General features: G+C 44.4%; 1 protein-coding gene across 6 annotated transcripts in view; it reads left to right on the top strand.

Moving 5' to 3' along the window:
• MARCHF10 (membrane associated ring-CH-type finger 10) overlaps positions 1–20541 on the top strand; it is a 42408-nt gene that overhangs the window by 7485 nt on the left and 14382 nt on the right. For all 6 annotated transcript variants that reach the window (XM_079949464.1, XM_079949467.1, XM_079949466.1 and 3 more), the window contains 6 exons: positions 3419–3524; positions 4807–4962; positions 10802–10979; positions 13396–13545; positions 15797–17189; positions 18813–18979. In XM_079949464.1, coding sequence (XP_079805590.1) covers positions 3438–3524; positions 4807–4962; positions 10802–10979; positions 13396–13545; positions 15797–17189; positions 18813–18979 — 2131 coding nt within the window. In that variant the 5' untranslated portion in view covers positions 3419–3437. The remainder of the gene's footprint in view (positions 1–3418; positions 3525–4806; positions 4963–10801; positions 10980–13395; positions 13546–15796; positions 17190–18812; positions 18980–20541) is intronic.

Below are 20541 nucleotides of genomic sequence, written 5' to 3'. Positions count from 1 at the left end.
TTACAAGATGTATAAATTATTTGGCAGAATTGAATAGAAGTAGTTTTATATTAATTGTGTTACTCTTAATACTTCTACGCTCTGACATAGATAGATACATTAAATCAGTGCTTTTTTTGGGGGGGTACGCATCCCCCTAAACATTTTGTGAATCTAAGTTTGGCCCTATTGAGGGGCAGTATTTCAATATGAGTAGGAAAATGAGAGTACCCCTAAAAATGTTTTAAGAAAAAAAGCACTGTATTAAATAGTATAATTTATGCATCTACCCATGTCACAGTATAGATAATAATTTATTTTTCTTTATATTAAAAACAACAAACTCTAATTGTAAGAAATAAGGTTTGTTCTGCTTGGAGCCAAACAGCAGCATCCTTTTCGACCTTACCTGTTTTCAAAATGATGCCCTAGAGAATACGGAGTCAATCAAACTACCTTCCTTCCGTTGTCTGGGATATCACTCTGGGTGATCTTTGCTAAGTATTTGCTAAATGTATTTTGCCTTTTAAAATTGATAGCCACCCTCCATTTATTATTAATTATCACCACCACCATCATTATTAATTTATTACCCGCTGTTCACCCTAAGACCGCAAGGCAAATTACAACAATTTAAAATGCCACATTAAAAACACTTTATCTTGATCACTGGTGGGCAGTCTAGAGTTTGTTGTTGTTTAGTCGTGTCTGACTCTTCATGACCCCATGGACCAGAGCACGCCAGGCACTCCTGTCTTCCACTGCCCCCCGCAGTTTGGTCAAACTCATGCTGGTAGCTTCGAGAACACTATCCAACCATCTCGTCCTCTGTCGTCCCCTTCTCCTTGTGCCCTCCATCTTTCCCAACATCAGGGTCTTCTCCAGGGAGTCTTCTCTTCTCATGAGGTGGCCAAAGTATTGGCATCTCAGCTTCAGGATCTGTCCTTCCAGTGAGCACTCAGGGCTGATTTCCTTCAGAATGGATAGGTTTGATCTTCTTGCATATCTGGGACTCTCAAGAGTCTCCTCCAGCACCATGATTCAAAAGCATCAATTCTTCGGCGATCAGCCTTCTTTATGGTCCAGCTCTCACTTCCATACATCACTACTGGGAAAACCATAGCCTTAACAAAGCAAACTGCATTTTTTTTCAGTCAGTAGTGTTCCTTCCTGCTAAATGTAAAGCATAGACCACTATTAAACAAAATACGACAGGTGTCCTTTTATGCGATATCCTATATCCAGCTATCTGCACTACTATACTTGCAAATGGCCTTAAGAGGCATGATTTGCAAGTCCCTTTCAGGTTTGCATAAACCCACACCTCTGGTACGGTAGATACCAAGTTATTAGTTAGCGCATATCTATAACACGCATGTACATTGTATTGGTCAGTGTTGCTCCCTCCTTTGCTGCCCTGCTCAACCCACCTCCTTTTCCATTAGGGCCTATTCCCACTCACACGGCACCCCTACCTTCACCGAGATTTAGGGTGCGGAGAAAAGATTTGCAAGTTCTTACAGAACTTTAATGCAAATCTATCTCCGAATGGGGGACTGTTACGGAAGGGGGGGGGCATGTCTTCTTCACCTTCTTCGCTACAATATATTTGCTCAATTTCTCTAGGACTCCATCACCCCTCCCCTGTCCAGCATAATCCCTCAAGCAAGGTGTCAAGACGCTAATCCTGTCAAATCGCTCTGATCAGCCTTTCCTCCAGGCAATGTCAGGTGGCAGACTATGCATATTTGGGACCATTGTTTTCTCATCCCCAGGAAGTGTTTATCTGTGCATATCTCCAGCTCTGCATATTCCCCCCTCCCTCCTCCATATGTTAATCTGTGTAACCCAACCTCCCTTTAATATATTCATGATGTAATCTGTGTAACCAAACCTCTCTTTAATGTATTCATGACGTGTTTTGCACTGTATTCTGGGACATGGAGGGAGTTTCAAAAACTCATGTCACCCCTTTCTCACTGTTCAATCTCGCCTTGAACCTGTTGCGCAATAAACTTGGATCTTCTGCTGTTTGCTCCTGTCTCCGGCTGAGCTCATTTTCCTCCGCAGGGACCCACGGACTTAGTCCGATGAGCTGGGTGGCAGAGCAGCCTCGCACCTAGATTTTGCCGTAACAGGACCTTTGTTGGCAAGGTGGTGTCTCTGCTTCTTGAGATGCTGTCTAGGTTTGTTATTGCTTTTCTCCCAAGCAGCAGGCCTCATTTCATGTTGGCATCAGAGAAAGGGAAAGGGGAGTGGCAGAGACAAAGGGGGTGGAGGGGTAGCAGAAACAGAGAGCAAAGGCCTATCCTGCCCACTTTTGGCTCCAGCCCCACCCACCACCAGCCTGAATGCAAGGGATAGATTCTCCCCATGGGAATGTGGCCCTCAAGAGAAAAAAGGTTCCCCTCCCCTAATCTTGATAGTTCACCCCGTTTCTTAAAGTGTTAGCCCAGACAGCCATTAGACTTGCAATCTTATTTAGGAAATTAAGTTTGGCCCTTTGCTAACCTGACATCAACATATTAATGAAGGTTTAGATCTAGAGATAATTGATTTTACTGCCCATTGGGAACCAGCTAAATATTGGCTCAGGAAATCACAGGGTTTTTTTAATGTCACCCATATATATATATATATATATATATATATGCCGTAGGTTTGTCTACTGAGTCTTTTGGCCTCAAGTTGTAGCTTGTGTATTTACAGGCCAGAGCTGATTCCTGGAACTGACCTGAATCCTGTAATTATGCACCTTGTAACTTCTTTCAAAAACAAGATTACAGTGGTGCCTCGCAAGACGAAAATAATCTGTTCTGCGAGTCTCTTCGTCTAGCGGTTTTTTCGTCCTGCAAAGCATCCCTATTAGCGGCTTAGCGGATTAGCGCTATTAGCGGCTTAGCGGCTTAGAAAAAGGGGGGAAAGGGAAAAAAACTCGCAAGACTCACAAGACATTTTCATCTTGCGAAGCAAGCCCATAGGGAAATTTGTCTTGCGAAGCGCCTCGAAAAACAGAAAACCCTTTCGTCTAGCGGGTTTTTCATCTTGCGAGGCATTCGTCTTGCGGGGCACCACTGTATTATTTTCAGATAAGGCAGTAATGTGCTTGTGCGTTCCCTGCTTTGTGCTTTAGTGTGTGTATGCATCTGTGAAAGACTGCAAGCTCACATTTTTCTTTTAAATGGGTTTTGATTTGCGCTCCATCTCTAAGCCTTAAAATACCATTAAACACCCTAGCAATATTGCTATATTTTAGGTTGGGCTTCCTTTCTGGTTTAAATTGGAATCTGGTGGCTAGCTTCCAAAAGTTTAAAGGATAACATCAGCTTACTGGTTTGGGAGCTGCTTTTGCATCCCATCGTAATCAGACGTTGACTATGAAGGGGAGAGAATGCCCTAAGATCAACACCTGCTTTGTGACAGTCTGTTTTATCTGTAGGTTTTCCTGAAGTACTGCCATGTACGAAGCAAAAGAAAGACAGAAGTTTATCAGTGATGCTCAGTACCTGAGAGAGATGCAGCACAAGATGGATTCAGAGTATCAGGTAGGGCCGTTTATCCACCGTGTTGCCATTTTCATGAATAACGTAAACACAAAGCTACGAGGGATGAGGCTAACTTCATCATGTGCACCATCATTCAAGTCCAGGGCCGGATTTAGGTTTGATGAGGCCCTTAGCTCCTGAAAGTAATGGGGCCCTTTATATGCCCAGTTCTCCTTTGCTTTTGGAACAGACTTTTGGAACAGATTAAGTCTGAGAACCAAGGTACCACTGTATATAAAGGTAAAGGTAAAGGGATCCCTGACCATTAGCTCCAGTTGTTGCCAACTCTGGGGTTGAGGCGCTCATCTCGCTTTATTGGCCGAGGAAGCCGGCGTACAGCTTCTGGGTCATGTGGCCACCATGACTAAGCCGCTTCTGGCGAACCAGAGCAGCGCATGGAAATGCCGTTTACCTTCCCGCCGGAGCGGTACCTATTTATCTACTTGCACTTTGACGTGCTTTTGAACTGCTAGGTTGGCAGGAGCAGGGACCGAGCAACGGGAGCTCACCCCGTTGCGGGGATTCGAACCGCTGACCTTCTGATCGGTAAGTCCTAGGCTCTGTGGTTTAACCCACTGCACCACCCATGTCCGATACCACTGTATATAAAGGTAAAGGTAAAGGTACCCCTGCCCGTACGGGCCAGTCTTGACAGACTCTGGGGTTGTGCGCCCATCTCACTCAAGAGGCCAGGGGCCAGCGCTGTCCGGAGACACTTCCGGGTCACGTGGCCAGCGTGACATCGCTGCTCTGGCGAGCCAGAGCCGCACACGGAAACGCCGTTTACCTTCCCGCTGGTAAGCGGTCCCTATTTATCTACTTGCACCCGGAGGTGCTTTCGAACTGCTAGGTTGGCAGGCGCTGGGACCGAGCCGCGGGAGCGCACCCCGCCGCAGGGATTCGAACCACCGACCTTTCGATCGGCAAGTCCTAGGCACTGAGGCTTTAACCCACAGCGCCACCTGCGTCCTACACCACTGTATATAGAAAAGAGCAAATTAGTGATATTTTAGGGAGCAGGCCAGCAGGCAGGGCCCATTACTTACATCATAGGAGCCTACACAACACAAAACACTGTTGCTGTATGTAGGTTTTATTTTATTTATTTTTTATCTCATATTTTGTAAATGTACACCCAGGTTTTTCCCACTTTAATTTTTTTTGGGGCCCCCAAGAGAGTGGGGCCCTAAGCTATAGCTTGTTCAGCTTATACGTAAATCCAGCACTGTTTTAAGTCCGTCACATAAACCTCTTTTCAGACAAAGTTGTGCTTTTTTCTTAGGCTTGCCTGAGAAAACAAGAACAGACTAAAGAGCAGTCTGAGAAGAAACGAGAGCAACACGCCAGACAAGAACTGAGACAGACAAATATATCGTCCATCTCTGCTGTGCGTACTTATGAAAGGCCATGGATTTCCAGAGTCCCCACTAATAGACAGGTAGCTATTTGTTAATTTCAGAGATTAAAATCAGGTACAAGAGAAGAGTAATCTGATAATGCCCCCTAGCCACTCCAGCGTTCAGGATTGCCTCAACCCATCTGGTTGTTAAACAAAGAACATATCAGGAAAAGGAGCTCAATAGGAAAAAAAAATATGGCTGCTAGGAATTTGTTACCTAATTTTTTTTCCATGTAAGTATCTGTGACAAATAAGATGCACTGTATAACATTTATATTTATCCTGGGGACTGGGTGATTATTCATATGCTTTCATCAAGCGTTTACTTTTTGGAGAAATACTCTAGTATATACTTAATTAGCTTTTCTTTGCCTTCTGAACCAACGCGCCAGCATGCAAATGTACATATCTACTGTTTTATCTGCTCTTTGCAAAGCCTTTATTATTTCCTTAACATCTGCACTCATTATTTTTCAAAGCATTCATTGTACAGTTTTGAAAATGAAATAGGCTAATTTTTCACATTTGCCTAATTTAATACAGTACCCCTCTGCTGACAGCAGAGTAAAAGTTAATCTATTCACACCGTGAACCCTTAAACAAGCCTATCTCGGCTTGAATGCGAGTGGAGGAAAGATCTGATCGAATGCAATTGAACACTGGTGAGGGTTCGTCATCCAGCCCACCTAGTGGCAGTGAAGGCAGCAAAGAAGGCATACTTTGCTGCTTCATTGCATCCTCACTATGCCATCCAGTAGAGCTTTTCCGGGTACAGTGGTACCTCGGGTTACAAACGCTTTGGGTTACACGTTTTCAGGTTGTGGACCACGGGAAACCCGGAAACACCGGAAAGGGTTACTTCCATACTTCGCCGCTCGTGCATGCACAGAAGCGCCAAATCGCGTCATGTGCGTGCGCAGACGCGGCACTGCAGGTTACGAACGCTGCGAGTTGTGGACGTGTCTCCGTCATGGATTACGTCCGCAACCCGAGGTTCCACTGTAGTGTGAAGCCCCTTACAGTCTGGCCCGAAGGAGGTGGTAGAACCAGTGGTAGCTCACTGTGACTTGTTTGCAAATCATTTTGAGGACAAAATCACTTGCATCCACTGGGATCTGTTATAGCAGATGAATCTCAAAGGGTGCCCAGAGCACTGTCTTGTCCTGTTGTGTTGGGTGAGTTTCAGTTAGTAATGCTGGAAGATATGGACAAGGTGCTTGGATTGGTCAGGGTGACTATTTGCGCTCTGAACCCTTTCCCCTCTTGGCTGATAAAAACTAGCAGGCAGGGGACAGCTGACTGGACCAGGACGGTGATACCTCCTTGCCAGAGGGTGTGGTCCAACAACAAATCAGGAAAACTTCCCTGGACTCTGAAAATCTAAGGAACTACCGGCCAGTTGCTTATCTCCCTTTTGGGGCAAGGTTCTTGAGCAGGTGGCTGTGGACTAGATCCAGGCGCTCTTGGAGGAAACTGATATTTTAGATCCATTTCAATCCATTTCAATCAATCCAGTTAAGACTGAGACACTGTTAGTGGCTGGTTCCCTAGGCTAGATCGATTTGAGGTTGCCTCCTCGCGATAGGGTTACACTCCCTCTGAAGAAGCGGGTATGTAGCTTGCAAGCATTCCTGGATCCTTTGCTGTCGCTTGAGGCTTAGGTGGCCTTGAGACTTAGGTGGTGGATCTTCAGGCTTAATGGTGGATCTTCTGCGCCTCTATCTGGACAGGGATAGCCTAATTACTGTTGCTATACTCTGGGTAACCTCCAGGTTAGATTACTGCAAAGCATTGTGTGTAGGTCTGCCTCTGAAAATGGTTCAGAAACTTCAGCTGGAGCAGAATTTGGCAGCCAGGTTGCTCACCAGGGCAAGATGGTTTGAACATATTACACCGATCCTGGACCGACTGCATTGGCTGCCAATTAACTACCAGGCCCAATTCAAAGTGCTGGTTTTGACCTATAAAGCCTTAAACTGCTTAGGATTGCAATACCTCAAGAATCCCTCTCTCCATATGAACATACCTGGACCCTGAAATCATCATCTGAGGCGCTTTCTTGTGTGCCTGCTCCATAAGAGGTGCAAAGAGTGACAATGATCCTTTTCTGCATTGCCTCCCTGTTTGTGGAATGCTCTCCCCAGGGAGGTTTGCCTGGGGCCTTCATTATACACCTTTAGGCACCAGGCAAAAATATTCCTCCAAAACCAGGCCTTATCCTTTTAAATTTGTTTGTGGGAGGGGGTTAGGGAAGGTAAGGTTATTGGTTTGGTCTGGTTTTTGTTATGTATTTTGTTTTTTTATCTTGTATTTTTATGCTGTAAACTGCCCTGTATACTGAAGGGTGGTATACAAATTTCATAGAACCATAAAATTGTAGAGTTAGAAGGGACCCAGGGAGTCATTTAGTCCAACCCCCTGCAATGCAGGTATCTCAGCTAAAGCATCCATGGCAGATGGCCATCCAACATCTGCTTAAAAGTCTCCAAGGAAGGAGAGTCCACCGCTTACCAAGGGAGTCCATTCCATTGTCAAACAGCTCTTACTGTCAGAAAGTTCTTCCTGATCATAACTTGAATCCGTTGGTACCGGTTCTACCCTCCAGAGCAGGAGAAAACAAGCTTGTTGCATCTTCCATGTGTCTTTCCTTGAAAGACCTACATTGGCTCCCAGTACGTTTCTGAGCACAATTCAAAGTGTTGGTGCTGACCTTTAAAGCCCTAAACGGCCTCAGCCCAGTATCCCTGAAGGAGCATCTCCACCCCCATAGTTTAGCCCGGACACTGAGGTCCAGCGCCGAGGGCCTTTTGGCAGTTCCCTTACTGCGAGAAGCCGTTACAGGGTACCAGGCAGAGGACCTTCTCTGTCCTCCCATCAGATGTCAAGGAAATAAACAACTATCTGACTTTTAGAAGACATCTGAAGGGAAGTTTAGGGAAGTTTTTAATGTCTGATGTTTTATTGTATTTTAAATATTTTGTTGGAAGCCGCCCAGAGTGGCTGGGGAAACCCAGCCAGATGGGAGGGGTATAAATAATATTATTATTACTATTACAGCCCTTTAGATATTTGAAGGTAGCTATCATATCTCGTCTCAGTCTCCTGTTTCCCAACTCCATCCACCCAACTACTACTTCCCTTGACCTGGACACTACATTTCTGTTGATGCAGCCTAGAATAGCATTAGCTTTTTAGTAATATCATACATGCAATTCTGAGATTATTGTGTAAGTCTTACTGCTGTGGCTAAATATGAACAGGTCTAATAAGGTTAAACCCCAGAATTATACCTTACTGAGCTTGTCAGGACAACCCCATCACCTTGTGAGTGCTCCTTGGGCATAACATACAGTGGTGCCCCGCAAGACGAACGCCTCGCAAGACGGAAAACCCGCTAGATGAAAGGGTTTTCCGTTTTGGAGGCGCTTCGCAAAACAAATTTCCCTATGGGCTTGCTTCGCAAGACGAAATGTCTTGCGAGTTCCTGCGGGTTTTTCCCCCTTTTCCCCCCCTTTTCCTAAGCCGCTTATCAGCTGATCCGCTGATAAGCCGCTTATCAGCTGATCGCTAAAAGCCGCTAAACCGCTAATAGCGCTAATCCGCTAAGATGTCAGTGTCTTGCGAGTTCCTGCAGGGTTTCCCCCCCCCTTTTTCTAAGCCGCTTATCAGCTGATCTGCTAAGCCGCTAAGCCGCTAAAAGCCGCTAAGCCGCTAATAGCGCTAATCCGCTAAGCCGTCAATGGGCTTGCTTCGCAAGACGAAAAAACCGCTAGACGAAGAGAATCGCGGAACGGATTCTTTTCGTCTTGCAAGGCACCACTGTTCTGTACATTTATTCACTCCCTCTCCTGGTCTTCACTTCTTCCTCCCTCTCACTGAGAAGGAAATGTGTGTGCAAACAAAAAAATCTCCTGCTTATTTGAACATCAAATATTGAGGGTTTAATCTTCCAGGTCACAGGAGAGTCCGTATTCAATAACTGGGGTCTTTTGGGGGCATTAACCTCTCTCTACAGTGAGAAAAAGGAGTAATAATAATAATAATAATAATAATAATAATAATAATTTATTATTTATACCCCGCCCATCTGGCTGAGTTTACCCAGCCACTCTGGGTGGCTTTCAATCAAGTGTTAAAAACAATACAGCATTAAATATTTAAAACTTCCCTAAACAGGGCTGCCTTCAGATGTGAATGAGAGAAAAGGGCTAATCAGAGGCCTGCTGTCTCATTGGGGAGCATCCAATTGAAGATTATCCCCAAAGGCCAAGTTTTCAGTCCTAGACTAGTTGAAGTAATCCTAAAGAATGCTGTGCCTTTTAGCATGTGTCGAGCAGGGATTGGCAAATCAGTCTTAACCCATGAGACTTTCGCATCTGTTCACCAGTAAGTCCGTTCCGTTCCTTTCCATTCATCCATTTCCTGTTTCTGTATAAAATAAATCCACACAAAAATAAACTTTCAGTAGGTTATTTTAAAGAAATTTTATCTCAAAACACACTTTTAAATGTGTATTTTGCTATCCTTTAGAGCTGAGAACTGTACCAGAACATTCAGAAAGTGCAAATGCCAATGGATAACATTATTATTATTATTATTATTATTATTATTATTATTATTAAGAAATCTATACTGTCGTTCATCTGAGGTTATCCGTGTGGTTTACAATATAAAAACACAAAAATACATACCACAGTAACAAGCAAAAAAAATACCCACCCACATTTTGATCTGCACCTTAGTTCAGATGATGCGGATCTGGTCAGATCTCACTGGTGTGATAGGAATTTTGAGGTCTTAGATATATGGTAATATTCATAAGTATACCAACCAAGCACATACATAGATCAGCACAGGAAGATCGACCTGGAACCATTTTGATTCCCAAACTGAGCAAATGTTTTCTCTGCAAGGTCAAAGTGGGAAACCTCCCCATTGTCTCTTTCCTCACAAATCCTGTCTTAAGGGCACATTTAATATATGAATAGGATGTGAGCCTATGGCCTGGCTCAGGAACTAAGTATTTATCATTACAAAAGACTGGCCAGGCTATGCAGGCAATCCAACCAAGTAACCTGCCAGACAGGAGATAAACAGGAGATAAACAACGACAGGAGAAAAACAACATTCAAATTTCTATTACAGATAGGTAGCCGTGTTGGTCTGCCATAGTCAAAACAAAAAAATTCCTTCCAGTAGCACCTTAAAGACCAACTAAGTCAGTTCTTGGTATGAGCTTTCGTGTGCATGCACACTTCTTTGTGCATGCACACGAAAGCTCATACCAAGAACTGACTTAGTTGGTCTTTAAGGTGCTACTGGAAGGAATTTTTTTGTTTTATTCAAATTTCTGTTTAGACCGCCTTTTCTGTGATGTATCTGAGGGGTGGTCTTAGGTTACACCCCTTCTGTGATGTATGTATGATGTCTCTGGGGGTGGTCTTGATCTACAGGATGGCAATTTCAAAAGTCTTTATAAGGCCTTGCGCACCATTTTTCTGGGTTCCTCCTCTCTCCTGCGGGTGAGAGGAGCACCCTGTTGCAACAGATCAATAAAGATCAAGCTTACTAGCTGCTTTGCTTCTCAATATTCTCTGGTTGGCCTCTTATTTTCTCCTACCAATAGGGAACCTATGTAAGGACTCTATATGGGCTCTTGGATACCCCATAAGGGAGAAGGGCAATTTTTGTTTACAACACTGGAATTCACAAAAATCAAATTCTTCAGGCATCTCTAGTACAGAGTACTACTCACTACTGAGTAGCCACAATAAGCTCCTAGACATTGAAGGCTAAATAAGAGGCTTCTACTGGGATGTAGCTTTTGCTTTGGTAAAGAAGATTCTGTTAATAAATTAACTAATTTTCGCCTTGGCAGACCTCCTCCGAAGAATCTTCTGGATGTGAACTGAAATCTGCTATTAAGCCTCTTGGGAACAAAGGAGAAGCTAAATTTCCTGCCATTGACAAAACATCTGTTAAGCAGAAGCAGAAATCAAGCACATGCTCCAAAAAAACAGAAAAAAGTGGACCTGGCCCCAAAAAGGATTTTTCAGGTGTGTATGGAGAAAGTTCTCAGCTGTTCAATGAAAGAAACGGATGTGTGGAGCTGAAGCCAGTGATGTTCACAAGCTCAAGGGGTCCTAGAGAGGGCATAGATATTTGAAGGCTTCTAGGTGAGCAGGCAGGGACACAGGTGGCGCTGTGGGTTAAACCACAGAGCCTAGGACTTGCCGATCAGAAGGTCGGCGGTTCGAATTCTCGCAACGGGGTGAGCTCCTGTTGCTCGGTCCCTGCTCCTGCCAACCTAGCAGTTTGAAAGCACGAAGTGCAAGTAGATAATTAGGTACCGCTCCGGCGGGAAGGTAAACAGCGTTTCTGTTCGCTGCTCTGGTTCGCCAGAAGCAGCTTAGTCATGCTGGCCACATGACCCGGAAGCTGTACGCCGGCTCCCTCGGCCAATAAAGCGAGATGAGCGCCGCAACCCCAGAGTCGGCCATGACTGGACCTAATGGTCAGGGGTCCCTTTACCTTTATCTTTAGGTGAGCAGGCAAGGATTGGAGTCGAAAGAGTCAAATCCAATAAGGCAGCCAAACCCAGCTCAGTACAGATGTTACAGAGCTGCTCTTGCTGACAGATGTATCTGAACTGGAAGATTTTGTTCAACCTGCTGTAGGCAGAGTTAAGCTCCCTCTGAAGGAGGAGGTTTGCAGGAGGAGATGCTGTTAGATCTGTCTTTGGATTCCTTGACGGAACCTTAAATGCAAAGCCCCTTTCATCATCTGCACCGGTGGCAACCTCTCCTGCACAGAGATAACTGGGGCACAGCTAATCATCCCCTGGGGACGCTTGATATGGACTGCTGCAGTACATTACGCAGGGCATTGTTTCTGATGAATGTTCAGGAACAACAAATACTTCAAAACACGGTCATTGGATTGCTAGCTGGGAACCAGGAGTGGTAAATTTATGTATGCCACCTCCCAGTGGAGTTCCAAGCGCAAATCAAAGTTTGGTTTCAACTTCTGCCCCAGAAAGTTTGAGACCCCTGTGGGATGGCTTTCTGCCACATGAACTTGCCTAAGTATTATGTTCATCCTCAGGGATTCTTCTCTGCTCCCCCATCATCACTACCAGACGTTAGGTAGGTGATCGCTAGAGATGGGACCTTTTAATTGCAGTGTCCAATTTTTAGAACTCCCTCACAAGGGAGGATTGCCTGGTGTCAAGCCTTATTTATTTTTAGTGCCTTTAAATCCACCCAAGTCTTTTAGATTGATCAGTTTGTTTGTTTGTTTTAAGGCTGGAATAGTATTGATTTTTACTGCTGTGCTGTTTGACATGAGAGTTTCATTTCATTGTGTAATTGTGATTAGAGATAGGATGGTAATTTGAAGCAGTGGAAGTTGACTGTGTTACAGAGAGTGAACACAATTGAGGTGACAAAATAAAAAAAAATCCTTCCAGTAGCACCTTAGAGACCAACTAAGTTTGTTATTGGTATGAGCTTTCGTGTGCATGCAACACAAAAGCTCATACCAATAACAAACTTAGTTGGTCTCTAAGGTGCTATTCTGGGACGCGGGTGGGACTGTGGGTTAAACCACAGAGCCTAGGACTTGCCGATCAGAAGGTTGGCGGTTCGAATCCCTGTGACGGGGTGAGCTCCCGTTGCTCGGTCCCTGCTTCTGCCAACCTAGCAGTTCGAAAGCACGTCAGAGTGCAAGTAGATAAATAGGTACCACTCCGGCGGGAAGTTAAACAATGTTTCCATGCACTGCTCTGGTTCGCCAGAAGTGGCTTAGTCATGCTGGCCACATGTAAGCCAGCTCCCTCAGCCAATAAAGCGAGATGAGCGTCGCAACCCCAGAGTCGGTCACGACTGGACCTAATGGTCAGGGGTCCCTTTACCTTTAAGGTGCTACTGGAAGGAATTTTTTTATTTTGTTTCGACTATGGCATATCAACATGGCTACCTACCTGTAACTAGAACAATTGAGGTGGACAGCCTGTCTCAAACAAGCTTTTCTCAATTGTGCTCACACTCTGCCCCTGCCTTACCTTCTGCTGCCTTCCACCCCCTTACCTTAGAGAAAGAGTATCTCACCTTGGGGAAGAGGTAACAAAAAAGAATAGCTTTGAAACATGACCTATTCTTCTACATGCCCCCATTCACCTTGCCCCTCTGTTTTAGCATTACCATGCAGGGAGGAAATAAAAACCCAGGATTTAGAAAGCACAGATGGTTTAAGAGAACAGTTTCAAGTCCTTGCAAATTCACTCATAGAAAGTGAAGTTTTACACATAGAAAGTGCAAGCTAAGACATGTACTCCCAGTGCCGTGCCCCGTGTGCAAATGTTATGCAGTCTCATATATATTGTACTCTCTTACAACTTAGTCTCTATGGACCCATGATTCATAAGCCAGAGGTTCCTTAAAAAAAATATTTGCATAAAACAATGTTTATCAGCTTTCCAGAAGCCAATTTTATCAAGAAGACAGCGATTGAACCAGAGAAGTTTCCTGGAAAACACAGACACTGAGAATATGAAAAGAGTGGAAGGAAGAGGGAGGAAGACACCAGTGCTACATGGAATAGCCAAGACTACCAAGAGTGCTGGTGAGAAACTCTTTTTCTGCATTGCATTAAGTTTATACAGTGGTGCCTCGCAAGACGAAATTAATTCATTCCGCGAGTTTTTTCGTCTTGCGATTTTTTCGTCTTGCGAAGCACGGACTTTGGAAAAGCTTCAAAAATCACCAAAGTCTTCAAAAACCTCAAAAAAGGCTACCACACCTCGCGCTATGAGTTGCTCCTCGAAGTGAATGCACGGTTTTAAGAAAAAGGAAACAAACTTGCAAGACAAAGGAAACAAACTTGCAAGACGTTTCCATCTTGCGAAGCAAGCCCATAGGGAAATCCGTCTTGCGAAGCAACTCAAAAAATGAAAAACTTTCGTTTTGCGAGTTTTTCATCTTTCGAGGCATTCGTCTTGTGAAGTACCACTGTACCTCCTGTTCATAGAAGGCACCCCTGGTCCAGAGCTCCATCTTTGTTTCATGGCATATGTGGAACTATTATGTGCACGAGTTCTTCCCTGATTGAAGCTGAAGTTGTTTAGATTGAATTCAAAGGAGAGTTTGGTTTGAACATCAAAGCTGCTGCACCTTGATATTGGCCTTTAGTTGAAGTGGTTTGAGAGATCACAGCTCAGCTGGTTGAAAAGTGTGCCTGGAGCGCCAGCGATACAAAGGCCTCGTCTGTGGACAAGGAAAGGCTCCGTGCATGCTGTGGGGATCTACCATGTACCGTATTTTTCGCCCTATAGGATGCACCGTCCCATAAGGCGCACCTAGTTTTTTTGGGGGAAATAAAGGGGGAAAAATTATTTTCCCCCCCCAAGCGCGGGGCTGGGGCGGGGGAGGCCCAAGCTTCCCCCGACCCCAGTCCCCAAACAGGCAGCTCTCTGCAAGCTGTCGGAGCCCAGGGCTGGCTCCCGCTGCTTGTGGAGAGGTCCGCAAAGCCTGGACGCGCTGAGCTCAGCGGGCGCAGGCTTCGGCATGCAGGCACCTCTCTGCAAGCAGCGGGAGCGCTCCCGCCGCTTGCGGAGAGGTCCGCGAAGCCTGGAGAGCGAGAGGGGTCTGTGCGCACCGACCCCTCTCGCTCTCCAGGCTTCAGCGAAAGCCTGCATTCGCCCCATAGGACGCACACACATTTCCCCTTCATTTTTGGAGGGGAAAAAGTGCATCCTATAGGGCGAAAAATATGGTATGTAGAGAGGAGAACAAGAAATGGGGCTTAGCTTGTTCTCACTGCCATGTGTGTGCGTGTGTGTGTCTGTATACACAAACACACACATATGCAGATACTTAAAATCATTAATGGGCAAGCAGCTGCTATTAGAAGCTGCTAAAATAAATGAAACAGGCTTCTAGCCGCCCCTTTGCCAGCCCCCTTTTGTAAAGTTCCCAAAATACTGATTCTGGATCAGAGCTAATAAGAATAAGGCATCACTGTTTTGTATCTATTATTGTTGTTATTATTATTATTATTATTATTATTATTATTATTTATACCCTGCCCTCCCCGACCGAGACTGGGCTCAGGGCGGCTAATACCAAATATACAAAATACATTACAAACACAAAATCAAACGATTAGTTTAAAATACAATTCAAAACACATTTAAAATCAAAATAAAATTAAGTGGGAACCCACGAATCATAACCGTAGGGGTAAGGAATTAAAATTTCACCAGGCCCGGCCATTTGTGCTGGTCCCATATGGGCCGATAGAAATAGCCAAAGAGGCCACTTACATAGAAAGACACTGTACACAGATGTCTTTGCAAGAGGCAAACAGAAAGGTTTATTTTAAGGCAATACAGTGAGTTCATGGTGAAGAAGGGAACTGAAGCTGTGTCTTTTCAAGCATAGTCCATTGGACTATGCTGAATCTAAAAACAACAACAAACCATACAGGTGTCTTTTTCCAGTGAGCCTTACAGGGTTTGGATAAATCATTGGAAAAGCCTTCTTCTCCGAAGAGCACTCCACTTATTAGGGAGATTCAAAGAAAAGATAGGTTTCTCTCCCATTTTGCAGGAAGCCCCAATTTGGCAAAAGGCAAAAAGGAAGCCTCACTCCATTTCCAGATACCACATCTATAAATTTAAGGGGCAGTATAACCATTTTTAAAGAAATTGTTTGGGGTGGGGGGCTTAAGGGGAGGAGCCATGCAATCCCCAGGTGGATCTGGGGAATATATTTGCCACTGGTGGTTCTTGTGTGATCAGTTTGTGGACATCACTAAAATTGAATAAAGTGCTTTGGCAAAGAAATTCTGAAAGCAACTCTTGCTCTCAATGCAGACTCGCAGGATGTCACAGGACAAAGAAGTGGCCCTGTTCTCAAGACTAAGAAGAAAGCTCCAGAAAAGAGGACCTTAATCCAGACCTCTAAACTAAACATAGACAGCAAAAGCCTAGACAGGGATCTCAAAAAAGGAAATGTTCTAACAGCAGCTCAGCAGCCCCCAACTACCGTGATGGATTCTACTGTTCAGGTTGCTAATGGTCCTTTGTTATCAAGTGAGCCGAGCAACTCCAACCTTCCCCCCATTAAAAATACACCCATAAGGCCCAGAGAAGACGATTTTTATGCACTGTTGTGTGCAAATGTGGAAGGTTCTACCGAAGAGAATGATGACACTGAAGACGTTAACGAGATAGAAGAAGAGTTTCTTTCCTATGATATCAGCAAGTCTCCTCCTCCTGATCAGAACAACAGAGTCAGTGGGATGCCCGTCGCACAGGCCGAGCAGCCGAACTGTGAGATGGGAGTTGGGGGTGACATTAGGCGGGCTGAGCTTTCCCACAGATTGCCACGGCAACACAGTGGAGCAGTGGAGGCAGCAGCTGAACAACCTTCAGCAGGCCAAAGGAAGACCAGAGACCAAAGGAACCCTCATGCTCTTGAAGAAAACAACCTTTCGGAAGAGGCCCACAAAAACGAAGGTGAGAATTCCAAAAGCCCACATGCTGAAAGCAGACCCAGAAGCGCAGCAGCCAATGAGACCATTGGCAATTTAAGTTCTACAGAAGACTGGTCAGGGAACAACGGCTGTGGTAGAGAGAGACAAGGTTTTGAGAGCAATCAAAGATGTTACACTGGACTCATTAGTTCAGCTAGGCCAGCAGTTCAGAGGGCTCCTATGCGTTCCGCATTTAATATCCCAGGATCCTTAGCACAACCTATAAACAGAACTGAAACGACAAGCAATGTGGATGTTGCTGCAGCTTCTATGCAAACCACAGAGCTGAGTGGAAGCCCCAGGTTCACTGTTCGTAGACAGCTATCTCCTATAAGAATCAGGGAGTCCTTTTCAGCTACTGAAAGTTGTCAGTCTTCATCACCTACAATCAGTACCTTTGAGGATAGTAGTCTGCTGGAAGATAGTATAAGCAATGGTCTAAGCAGCCTTTCCCCAAGCACCACTTCTCACGATGAAGACAATTTTCTGAATTCCCACAGCTCCTCCTCATCCACAGATTCTTCCCACCCATCTCTTTTCCGGGCAAACTTCACAGCACATCTTCACATGGCTGGCCCTCTCCCCGACCAAGTACCAATTTTCTTGACAGTATCTGATTTGCGAAATCAGAGCAGTTTCGTTAGCAGTGCAACCACTTGCAGTTCACCAAGCATGAAGGAGATTAGTAAGCCCGAGACAGACCCTGAGAAGCTAAAGAAGTTGCAAGAGAGGTAAGTAGTATATAATTGGAGGGGCAGTTATGACAAATGTACTTTTTCAGTCTCAAGATACGTCATTAGGAGGGGAATTTGCCACGAAAGTCCTTTGCCTGGTCTGAAGCCATTTTGAGGCAGTTAAAGACCTGTACTTAGTGCTAGAGTTCAACTCAGGAAACTTTGGAATGGGATAATGTCTGTTTCTATTTATTTATTTTCGGCATTTATAAAATGCCATTCACCGGTAGCCCAAGGGCACGGCACCTACATAGATAAAACAATATAACATCAAAATATAAAACGTTTAAAATCGTGATTAAAACAGCATTTAACAGAAGGAGCTGACAAGCTTCCAACAGCACAGTCCGTGCAGCCCTATCCTTCTGCAAATGCCCAATTAAGAGGTCCATCTTTAGTTGCTGATTAAAGGACTATAGTGTCAGAACAAGATGCACCTCTTATACCTACAGCTGGGGGGCCACTACCAATAAGTCACTCTCATAGGCCACTGTTGCCCATACCTCACTTTGTGGTGGAATTGTAAGAAAAGCCTCTCTTGCTGGTCATAATAACCGAGCAGATTGATACAGGAGCTCTTTTAGATATTTGGGGCCCAGGTTCTGTGGGACTTTGTCATTCAGCACTGAAAGGAGTAGGCCTCCAGGGTTGATTTCAAACCGCTAGAGAATCACCAGCTAAGCTGGTGCCAATTACTAGCTTTCTTTTGGACCACATCAGTCTTGTCATTTGGTTAGCCCAGAACCTTCATACACACTGCCCAAGCTTCCCCCCCGGTGAGGTCACTTCGGTGCCGCCAGCGCAGCACAAACAATGCGGGAGATAGCAGTTACAAGTTACGGGCCTCTTCAGCCACAGCAGGCGCTGCGAGTCACAGTCCAGCACCCGAACTGCCTTTCTTGATACAGATTAGAGTGTCATCAGTGACACCTTACTCCAAATCATCTGATTATGTATGTCTCTCAGTGGTCTCACATAGGTAATATACATGGATGTTTGTAATATTCTAGCCTAAATAGAATCATAGAATTGCTTGTTGGCAGATATATTACTCCTACAGTATTGTACTAAGCTTTTCTAGCAAGTTACATTTCAATCTAAATTGCAATAGATCACAAACAGAAAGAGCTACCTGCGTGGCAGATCAGAGGTGGGGCAAGGCAGTGATAGGAAGGAACTCACGTTAGAGACGGCCTTGGAAGTGTTGCTGTGATATTCCTTAATTGGTGCGGCATCTAGCAATAGGGGAACACCCTCGCCTCAGTTATGCATATCCATTGAACTGAGTATACGTCTAGTACAGGCTTCCTCAACATCGCCCCCCCCCCCAGATGTTTTTGGCCTACAACTCCCATGATCCCTAGCTAGCAGGACCAGTGCTCAGGGATGATGGGAATTGTAGTCCCCAAAATCTGGAGTGCTGAGGTTGAGGAAGCCTGGTCTAGTAGGACCGTCTCACCCACCATGTGAGAGGGGAATTTAGAAGAAATCCTTTTGCTTTCTTCTCCCCTACCCCACTCCATAAATTTCACTTTTCAAATTCATTACAATCATGCCCTATTGAAGGTCATTCCTCCAGACCACTGTTTTTGAATTATGGAACCTCTGCTGTATCTCCAGTCTCCTAGCAGAAGACTCTGAAGAGGAGGGAGATCAGTGTCGGATATGTCAGATTGCTGGGGGATCCATAACCAATCCACTGCTGGAACCGTGCGGGTGTGGCGGGACTCTTCGATTTGTCCATCAGGAATGTCTAAAGACCTGGTTAAAGGCTAAGATCAAATCAGGTGAGTTTGCAAGTTTAAGCAAAGAAAGAACATTAGCATGTAATTTAGTTTAAAATTCCATCATGGCCCAGACACACTGTATGTACTGTCTGCTGACATCAAAGCAAAACTAGATTTAGAAATGCTTGACTGTTCCCCTTCTACTCTGGCAACAATCAAAAGTGGCAGAAATATGACTTGCTCAGTCTTGAACTAGGCTGCTCATCAGGTGCTATGTATATGTCTGGGAAAACCTTATAACTCCCACTAAGAGAGGGCTGAGAATACCTCAGCAAAAATGTTACGTGCTTTTATTCATACTGAGGTTGCAATCTTATACCCACTTACTTGAGAGTAAGCTCCATTAAACTTAATAAGACTTCTTCTTAGTAATAATATTAATAATAATAATAATAATAATAATTTATTATTTATATCCCGCCCATCTGGCTGGGCTTCCCCAGCCACTCTGGGCGGCTTCCAAAAAAAAAAATATTAAAATACTGTACTACATCAAACATTAAAAGCTTCCCTAAACAGGGCTGCCTTCAGACATGCCTAGGTTTGAGCTGTCAGAAAGATGTCACCATAAGCCTAAACTCCACCAAAATCAGTTGGAGAAAGGCCACAAATTTGGAATGTTTTATATGAAAGAAAAATGCATATAACTGGACTTCTATACGTTCAATTCATTTAAAACTATTTGGTTAAAATATATAGTGTTTTTCAACAGCTTTTCAAAGTTATCAGGGTGTTTTATGTGTTGCAAGATGGTTTACTAACATGCTTCAGTAAAATTATTTACAGTCTCAGTAAGGAGGGACTTTTACATATAGTTCTGCCAAAGGAATATCCTCCTGTACTCTATGCCTACTCAGAGTATGTATTGGCTTTGGAGGCTGGACAAAAAACAAGCCCTCCGTAACTACCAAACCTGTAATTTCATTACCTTTGTTTCTGCATACAGCTCATGAGAAATGGCCACATAAAAGTGGAATTATTTAAAGTAAAACAGATTTTGCAAATGCTTTCCCTCCCCCAAAGACACTTGTGTATATGGTGTAATAGTGAAAATAACTACAGTGGTACCTCAGGTTACATACGCTTCAGGTTACGCATCCGCTAACCCAGAAATAGTGCTTCAGGTTAAGAACTTTGCTTCAGGTTGAGAACAGAAATCGTGCTCCGGCAGCGCGGCGGCAGCCGGAGGCCCCATTGGCTAAAGTGGTGCTTCAGATTAAGAACAGTTTCAGGTTAAGTACAGACCTCCGGAACAAATTAAGTACTTAACCCGAGGTACCACTGTACACTTATTCTTCTTCAATGATATCATTCTTGATAGTCTGGTCTAAGCTGGGGTTAAATGGTATAACAAGGTTACATCAGGCCAAAGCAGGGAGAATGAGTCATGTAATACCTTACTGGAATGGAAAAGCATGATAGAACAGGCAAAGAAAATTAACTAGGAATGACTTTCTTTAGCATCAGCACATCAAAAAGGATCTCGAAACCAAGAAAACAACAGGCTGTGATGCTTATGTGCTTTCTCTGAGAAAATGCTTCCAAATTTTGCAGATTGTACA

Source organism: Podarcis cretensis (genome assembly GCF_951804945.1).
Source record: "Podarcis cretensis genome assembly, chromosome: 13".
NCBI lineage: Eukaryota > Metazoa > Chordata > Lepidosauria > Squamata > Lacertidae > Podarcis > Podarcis cretensis.
The sequence above is the reverse complement of the archived record's forward strand: the minus strand, read 5'-3'. Positions and strand labels throughout refer to the sequence as shown.